This window comes from Gymnodraco acuticeps, unplaced genomic scaffold, assembly GCF_902827175.1.
Source record: "Gymnodraco acuticeps unplaced genomic scaffold, fGymAcu1.1, whole genome shotgun sequence".
Classification (NCBI taxonomy): Eukaryota; Metazoa; Chordata; class Actinopteri; order Perciformes; family Bathydraconidae; genus Gymnodraco; species Gymnodraco acuticeps.
The window spans coordinates 397,502-407,130 of NW_022990565.1; the positions used below are offsets into that span (position 1 = coordinate 397,502).

The 9,629-nt window shown below is 40.5% G+C and overlaps 1 protein-coding gene across 1 annotated transcript; it reads right to left on the reverse strand.

Moving 5' to 3' along the window:
• Positions 1 to 3,708: 3,708 nt before the first annotated feature.
• LOC117553694 (terminal nucleotidyltransferase 5A-like) lies at positions 3,709 to 8,601 on the reverse strand. Its single transcript, XM_034227738.1, has 2 exons — positions 8,240 to 8,601; positions 3,709 to 5,282 (listed from the first exon to the last, which is right to left on the reverse strand). The coding sequence occupies exons 1-2, from the start codon at positions 8,393 to 8,395 to the stop codon at positions 4,254 to 4,256; spliced, it is 1,185 nt and encodes a 394-aa protein (XP_034083629.1). The 5' UTR covers positions 8,396 to 8,601; the 3' UTR covers positions 3,709 to 4,253.
• Positions 8,602 to 9,629: the final 1,028 nt, after the last annotated feature.

The following is a 9,629-nucleotide window of genomic DNA, read 5'->3' on the forward strand; positions in this document are numbered from 1 at the left end:
AACGGATATAAGGAGTTTTTTCAACAACAAAGTGGAGGAGAGCCCTCTCCTGTCAGACTGAGAGACTCAGTGAACTAAAGGACTCTCTCAGTGTTATCTCAGTGGGTCTCAAATATGTTGGTCACCATTAATGTAAACAATTATTTCCAAGGCACACGTTTATATGATCATTATAGTTATAAAAAAATAAGAGAATAAATGAAAAACAGGTATGAAATACTATATAACAGTAAAACAAGAATAAAGTTTAAAAGGGTGATTTGTAAAATATCCATAAAGAAAAAGTAAATCTGTTTACAGTTCTGTTTCAAATGGGTGTTGAAAGAGGTATCCATAGATCTCTTCATTTTGCTCTCAAAGTGCACCAGATTGATGCATTTAACTTCAATATTTAAAAATAAATCTTCCCGGACGAGCTTGCCCCCGGACCGCCCTATGTGAGGTCCACACACCACCTATAAAATAGCACTTGACCCCTGCTTACACCTATATACCGTGAGCTGATTATCGAGCCTTCATTGTAACAGTCACACTGTGTATTTGCGTGGGGAGTGTTGCAGTAGAACATTCCACTGTAGCGACCGGTACATTAATGGGAAACCCTAAATGTTTGAGCACCCTCTATGAAACGTCAAGCTACCCCACAGCACCCCCAAAAAAAATCTCTGGCGCCGCCACTGAGCCTGACTATTTGTGTTGGGGGGGCCCGACTTTTTTTTTTCTCCAAAGGGGGGGCCTGACAGAAAAAGTTTGAGAACCACTGATGTAACCCAATTTGTGTTATTTGAAATTGAAAAGGATATCGCATTGTGTTTGTTACTTTCGTTGCAGTTGTATATGTCTTAATTGTAATTTGGCTTGGCTTCCTATTTATGGACATGCTTTTATTTTGAAGGAGACGTAGTGCTGTTGACAGGAAGTTGTTGTTGCTATGGAAACAAAATGACGGAGATTAACGGAGAAAAGTAATATATAAAGACGGAGAAAGTAAACAATAACGTTTATGGTTAAGTGTTAGCAGCGCGCAAACACACACACACACACACACACACACACACACACAGACACACACACACACACACACGTCTCATGATTCTAGATGAAGCTGCAATGTACGCTTTCTCCAATCATTTAGTTCAGCTAAAACATGTGTTTCTCTTTTGCACCCTCAGGATGATGTCACATCAACAGAGACATGTGCTCCCCAAGTGCAGCCTAATTTAAAACATCCGCATTTCCTGACTCAAGTCAGTGTGATTGGAATTTAGTCTTAAAAGAGTTTGTCCTACATCATGAAAGACAACAGAGGCACAAAGTGAGAAGCTCCCTGCGGATAATGGGCAAGTGAAACATTGTAATCTTGGGTGAATAAACCCTTTTTTTCAGGAGAGGTAATAGCACAGATACTGGGCTAGGGTGAGTTTGATTTGTGTTGTGGCAAGAAATGGCAAAATCTCTGTCATTACTGAGTCTCTGTCCTATCATCACACTGCTTTCACGCAGACATGTGCACAGAACCTCAGCCCACACACATAGGCCTACTCCCTAAATTAAAGCCCACATTAAATGTCTGAGAAGTCTTAAACTATCATCCCTGGGATGAAAAAAACCTGTGTTCTAGACAGCAGTAGATAACAATTGTTTGAATCATCTACATTAGTTTGACTGCCAGATTTTTGCAGTTAAATCCCTCAGCAAGTGCAACATTTCATCAATCATACTGGTCTATTTATAATCTTATATAAGTAGATCAGGGATCATCAAGCCTCAAACATTGATTGAGGCTGCGGCTCAGTGGAGTAGTGCGCTGGTCTTCGGATCAGGGGAGAGCCAATTCAAGTCCCAGTCAGCATGTCGTTGTGTCCCTAGGCATGTAGTGTAACACCAAATAATTTACAGTAAATGTACTGCTGTATTGCTACCCTTCAGCTCATACTGTATATGCTTTAAGCTGATCTGTTAGGTGATAGAAAGGATGATCTTTTCAACTTAATTATCGCTGTAAGGTTTCATAACTACACGTCTTTGTGAAAGCAGTTATATCAGCAGAAGCATAGTGTCGCTTAATTAAGTATGTTTAAAAAAATGGAGCAGCATATTGAGTTCATGACTCACCAATGACACTGACAAATATACTAAATATAGAAGTAGACTGCAGTTGCTCTGGTGAAAGACTGTCCTGAGCCGTAAGAGCACTTTATGTATTTTGTATAAATCAAAATCGTCAATCATTGTTCATTTTTATTATGAATTTTAAATGTTTTCTCAAACTTTTAATGGCAAACAAGCATCGCCAAGACGTTCCAAGAGTCTCAGGTTCACTGAATGTCAGGTGGTTTCGGTCATTTCATTAAAGGGGTGCTCCACTGATTTAATAGCCTATTGTACTTTCATGAAGTTGGAACTAACAAGAGTCTTACTGAGAAATAAGGATGAATCAAACTCCAGCCCTCAGTTTGCAACACAGGCTTTTTGTTAAGACTGTGTTGTCCCGAGGCCAAGCCAAGATAAAAAATAATACAATCTCTCAGACATTACAAAGCCCCTTCAGAGCCCCTGAGTAGCACCCACCATGGGAAACAAACCAATATCAGTATGTACAGTTTGTGGAGTGCTCATTTAATTGCAAAATTGATACATTTGCACCAGTGCATCAAAGCATCAACTAAGGAGGGTCCCGTGTTATTAACTATAGTGTTGTGAAAATATGCCAAGGCCAAAATGTAGGAGTTTTTTAATTATTGCACCAGATATTTAGGCTACTTGGAGGCTACTCTTTGAATACATGGAGGACAGTAGATGGGAAGTCAGCTTAATCTGGCCATGAGTGCAAGATAAATTAACACAATGAAAGAATGCCACGAGTCCTCCATTACTTTATATTGGCTCCAGTACTGACTGCTCGCAGTAACCCTGTATTTCACAGATTGATACAAAAGATAAAGCAGCGTGTATATATAGGCTTCAATAACACCACATTTCTAATGCTTTCTTTCAACACCAGACTTAAAAATCTCAGTTCAATTAATGAACTGGGGGGTGACTCACATTTGGCAAAATAATCTTTTTATTCTCACTTTGCACAGCGGATGTAAATATTGGCCCAAACGTCTTTAGCAAGGATTGCAAAGGTCGTCGGTCTGCTAATAATTTATGAGCTGTGGCGTTTCCACCATTTGTCTTTTTACAAACTTTACCATTCTAGCTAAAGATTTGGACATGGAATCGGTCAAGCAGGGCTGGGTTTCCAGTGGTAACATTCGTGGGAGAACAGGACGGCCTTTGTTAAAAAGCTTTAGTATCACAGAGGAGAGAGAAGTCATTGTGCTTTAGAAAAGCCTCCTTATGGTTCATGTCCTCAGAATGTAATGGATCCTCAGCCCCATTTTAACAAATGCAACTCACTCCAGCAGACAGTATATGCATTTCAATGGGCCTGCTTACTGGAAATGAGGGCCTTGTTGTCATCAGTTTATCAGGATATGCATCCCATGATTCCAGACCAAGATCAACAAAAGTGTGAGTCAAAGTTACTCCCAATTTCAATGAAAATGTGTTGTGTCATTGTGAGGAAAGAAGTAAAATAAGTTGAATGTGTTAATGGTAAAGCAGTTCAGATTATGACCAGTCTGATTTAACTGTATCGCTGACGACCACAGATTAACATGTCTAAACTTTAAAGGTTAAAATAATCACGATACCAAAAACTGTAGTTTTTCCTTTTTTATTTCACAAAAATGAATGCTCATGTTCCTGAAAAGAGAGACAGAGAAATCTAGAAAACACAGTTTTCAATTTGCAGATGTGTATCTTTCTTCATTTTTTTTAGAACAATTCATGGTTCATTTTTAGGCACTTGGAATCATAACAACATTCCCTTTCTGAACAAATACATCTTTGGTCCAGTATGTCATTTAAAAAAAGATAATGCCAGAGTATGAAAATAACACCAGTTCAGTTGTTTCCTCAAAAATGTATTTGACATATATAAAGCTTCATAAAGACTTTAATACTTAACAAGATATCATAGCTACATCTCAGAAATGAACAGCAATCTTACAGATGTTTTTGCAAGAGAATACAAGGGAGAACATGTATGTGTTGGCTCAATCAGATGTACAGCAGTAAAGGATTGTTTAGTCAAGTCACATTTGGCAAATATGGGTTTCGTTTTTTTTGTTTTTTTTCAGTCCATTTCCTTTGAAACATAAAGAGCGATGGAGATGTCCACCCTTGCTCCTCTAATAGCTGGTTCAGCTACAGGGCAGCCATGTCTGATATGCATTATTGCACGGGGAGACCTGCGGCGGCTGCACGTGTGCAATATAGTAGTTACTGAAGTTGATGTCCTGCACGTATGGAGCTGGCTGGTAGTAACACGTGACGTTCGTTACAGTGGGGATGGCGTTCTGCTCAGCCAGCACCCTCAGTGCCAGCATGGAGATGAGGCTGAGTGTCTGGCGCCGCTCGTGGCCCATCAGACACACGGTGCTCTCGTTCACTACATGGTGCAGTGTCATCAGGCACTCATACCGTTTGTGCTCCATCCCTGCAAAGTGGTTCTGCAGGTAGGCCTCCAGCTTCCTCTGCTGTTCACCAATGTCAGAGAAGTCAATGAAGAACCGTGAGCACATGTAGCGCTGCAGGTTCTTCATTTCAGGCACTGAAGAGGCGGTGAAGCCCCGCACCAGCAGGTGGCAATACTTCAATAAGCCGCCCCCTCTGATTTCTTCAGGGCTGCGTGTCGCTATCGTCCTCTGACACAGGTGCTCCATGGCCTCCTTGAAGTCCCCATACACACTCTCCCCGATCACAGTGGGGTGAAAGCTCTCAGACATGGGCGTCTCTGAGCAGCGGTCAAATAAGAGCAGAGAGTCGAGGCAAATCTGGAAGGAGTCCACGCTGAATTCAAACTGCCGCCGTAAAGAGTCTACAAATTTTAGCTCCACATTCTTGCCTGTGTTGTTGGACAGCGAGATGAGGCTCCAGCGGTCTGTGTCATTGCAGACCTTTACCAGTTTCTGTACATAGGCCTCTTTTAGCGTGAGTGGCGAGATGCGCTCCTTAGAGACGCCAGCCGGCAGGAAGTCAAACAGGCATTCTAGAACGACATCCTTCACCAGTCGGAAGGCCTGATCGTCTTTCAGCGACACGCCAAAGATAAGGTCGAGGTCCTTGTATCCCAGTCCGGTGTCCTGATGGAGCACATAGCTGGCAGCCGAGCCGTTCAGCCGTACATCCTTAACGCACACACCCCTCTCCTCCAGCCGAGCCCGCACCACCTGGACAGGGACGAGACAGAGACACAACATGTTATAAATGACAAACAGATTCTCTTATAAAAAGGTCCCTTAATGTAAAAAGTGAGATTTCCTTTTTATTTTTTTCTCTAATAGTAAAGTATCAAAACCCTCAATCCATGATCAAATGCACACAGCTCGTGCTTAGAAAATGTTACATTGACGCCACAGTCATTACCCATGTATAATGACTCTAAAAAAGGTAGATACGCAAGACACAGAAACACTGACCAATCAGAGCACACATGTAAAAATTCCAAAATATAAGTATAATGCTGAAAATTGGCATTAACATTTCTTATTAAGGAGGTTTAGTTTTAAAAAATAAAATAGAAAAATGCTCCTATATTTGCAGAAGACACACAACTAAAAAGACTCTTGAAATCTGTCCAAATAAGCTCCACAAGAGCGGAGTAGAAATCAATAGCTTGTGAAGGCAAAAGTCAATTTCATCAACATCAGCCTCAGGTTGAATAAAACCTGAAGAGCCCAAACAAAGAGCAGCAGCGCTGGTGAGTGCGTGCTACAGGTCCATCTCCCTCTGGGTCAGACTGTCTTATCTTCTATCAAATTCACAATTAGATTATAATCCTGAACTGCAGCCAAGAGAGTGGGAACACCAGAGTGCATGACCACCGGTGTCCTGTGGCGCTTGGGGCTAAATGACACGACCTGCAGTCATTAAGGGTCAGCAGCTTTCCCATTCCTCTTTCCCAGTGACCTGTGAGATGTTTGAACTGTCTCGGCCACATTGGAAGAGGATGGTCTACAGCTGGACAGGGTCAGCCAACATCAATGCTAGCAGGCACAAAGGGAAACATGTCAGAAATAAGACTTCAAACATGGATTCGGCCTTTGTACCTTTGTGTCAAATCTGGCGCGCTATTTGAACAGTTTGTCAAACCTATTCAGTGTAAGCACAGCTGATACATATTTAACAAAAACTAATACATTTCACGCAGACTATACATTTAAGCTACACTTTACTACACAAGCATTTCCTCTGTGCAAATAATTATTGCATACAATTTGAACAGTAAGGCTAACATGACTTGTTTCACTCTCGCACACACAATTCTAAATCTCCCCACTGGCACTGACCTGTCAGATTAGTGTCCGTTAACTCTCTCTCCCATGGTGATCAGATAACAAGACGGCTCTATTTATACATACTGGGTCAGGCTCCAAACAAACATTTGAAGGCAAGTCAACCTTCCGCACAGGACTGTGTTAAAGTACTAAATCATAATTGCATATCTTTGCAGTAATAGTGTGGTAATCCTTCAGCCATAAAGTGGTGCCAATTGGGTTCAAATTCCAATCAGAAGCAATAATAGTTTGCCGTTTGTTTGCTTCTGTGGTCAGCCTGATATGGCAAAACAGTCGGAGCCAAATCCAGGGTCAGGTTTACACTTGACCCATTTCCTCCCTCTGCCCTATAACCACAGACAGAATTATAAACACACTAACTTGGCAAGACAGTTCCACTTCTTGAAATAAAATAAATTAATAAAAAGGTAAGAGTAAGTTATTGATGATTGCATTAGCCGAATCTTTCTAGATTAATCACTTAATATTTGGTCTATGAAATATCAGAAAATAGTGAAAAATGTCCATCCCAGTGTCTCAAAGTCCAAGGTAAATGTATTATTGTCATCACAAAACCCAAAGATACTCAGTATCATGTGAACGAGAGCAAAGCAGTACATCTTTAGTGTTTGAGGGTGTTGTTATCTTAGATTTACAATTACAGCCCTCTAACTCCTTGGACTCTAGAGCTTCATAATGTTTATCCCTCTAAACCTGCAGCATGACAAAGGTCCCCACTATCAGTCCCGCCTTCTGGGATGCCTAACAGAAGTGACAATTACATCAAAATAGATTACACATTTAAGTTAAATAGATTTTTTTCTAGGTTGTCATGACACAAGATTCACTGTCGTTTGGTGTTCAGAAAACCACTCATGTTGCAGATGTTAGATTTGAGCTAAATACAATATATATAGGGTTTCCACAAATCCAGGGGAAACTCAGTCCCCACATTTGGGGCTCAAACCTGCATTTAAGCCTCCTGCACACTCAATGGATTATTCATCTCTCCGAAACCACAAGCATGAAGCTCTGGGATTCACAGAGCTTCATCTTGAATAGGTCCAAGTGTAAAAGCAATGGGGAACAAATTTAAGATTCTGCAACACATTATTTGACTTTACTTTTTGTTCATTCTGAAATTCTATCATTTAACTTGCATTCTAACACACAGCCAACTATCTACAGACTTCACGGGAGAAGTGAAATGTGATCCAGCCACAATGTACAAGAGATGGAAATGTGGAAGAACCTTTGCACGTGTCTGTTTCATACATGTAAGTCAAACCAGGGGAGTTGCCATGTATTCCTCACTGTTGTATTTTTGACAAATCCGAAGAGAAAATAACTTTAATATTTGTTTTAATCATCAAATACTATAATGTAATCTCATTAAGATACAGAGAAGGATTTAAGTTTGTCTGCAGATATTTGAACGCAAGCATTGAAAGAATACATAGCAGTCCTCTGAGTAATGTAATGGCCATGGAAATATAACTTAGTAAGGATCCAAAGAACCTCCATATGTTAAAACCTGGGTTTAAGTGGCTCTCAAATGTAGGTTAAAAGACCACCAGGGGTCTTCTAGGTTTCCAACGTAGTTCAAGACAAATAATGTAAACATTTTTATTTCTAATTACCCTGGTGTGAGTGCGGAAAGATAATACTGCATGTAAGACAACATGATTAACAGCTTTCACTACTTACCCACCTGAATGATATTAACTAGGCTAGTAATGTGATTCTAACCAAGTCTATAAAGTAAAGTTTCTACATGCCGACACTTCAAAGTAAAGTAGACATGCCAGAATAGACAAGTGAGCATGTTAAGGATGTGTGGTTAATATTACCTGGACGATCTGTCGTGGCTGCACGGACAGAGTGGGGAAGTTTCCCCGGCCGTGGATGGGGACAGCCTCCCCGAGGATCGAGTCCAAACGCTGCACCTGATCCCAAGACAACACACAGAACCGCCGACTCTGATCCGACGCATCACCGCAAGACATGGCGATGTTAACTTTTGCAACAAAAAAACAAACTGAAATGTGTGCTTCTTTTCTCTGCTGAGTTCTTCTCTCTGCAACACAAGGGAGATATTCCTGCGGTGAGGAGGTCCGGTTTGCGGTGTTGAGCTGAAGAGTGTAAAAAGTTGCTTGACTCAGAGGTGCTGGAGATGAGAATGAGATCTTTCTCTGGTGTGTGCCACTACAATCCGGTCAGTTCTGCAAAAAGGCGATTCATCAGAGGGTTTAAAAGGCTCCTCATTAGCATGCGGCCTGTGATTGGCTGCTGTGTTTGGTCATTGATTATGGACGCCCTGTCTGCACAGAACACCCTGCTGACGCATTTCACTGCCCCCTCCCTCTGCTCTGCTCATGGTGCACGCTGCATGCTGACAGGGTTTTCCCTCAAACAAGCCTTGTTATAATATTCGTTTGATCTGAAGCTGCAGTGCATTTATTAATCTATGATTTGATCATTTGTCAGATTAGTAAAAACAATGACAGATCAGTTTACAGCTGTGCAAACACAACCTTTACTTTCCATTTAATTACATGTTTCCTTGTTTATCCAGGGAATGTTTGCAAAGCATGCAGGATGTAACGCCCTGCCTCACGTTCACACACCATAAGACACTACATGTATATTGTGTTTACTTTGAATATAGGTTATTGCTTCTAAAAATTGCCCCCCAGTGTTTTTTAGTTTTAGTTTTTTAAATAAAGATCTCTAAACATATTCACAAGAAAGAAAAGTTAAAGGCCCTTCTGGAAGGCACTTCAACAGCAGCTGACTCATTCTACAATTTGGGGTACATTGATGTTCATTGATGATAATTATATTTATTCTAACTATTTTCTTCAAAAATATCCTATTTTGTCTATTATTGGAAAGCATGTTATAATATCACACAAACACTATGTGCATCCTATGCTTAATTTAGCTTGAAATGTGTCATGATGTTCTTAAATTGACAGTTTTCGCTATGTCCGTTTTTCAGTTGAGGGTGTCTTGGTTTCAAAATAATGAATAAAAACCATTAAAGTAAATAACAACTATTATTCATTTATTTCATAAGTCTAAATACTAAAGAAAAATATTATTTTTTAAATTGATTTAAATATCTTAATATAGGCTACAGTGTATGAATGTTCGCAAACGTTCTGTCAACTATGTTACTAACAGAACTCCCCCATTTAACTCAAAAATGGTTTGTCCCAATACCAGGTCACCAGCATC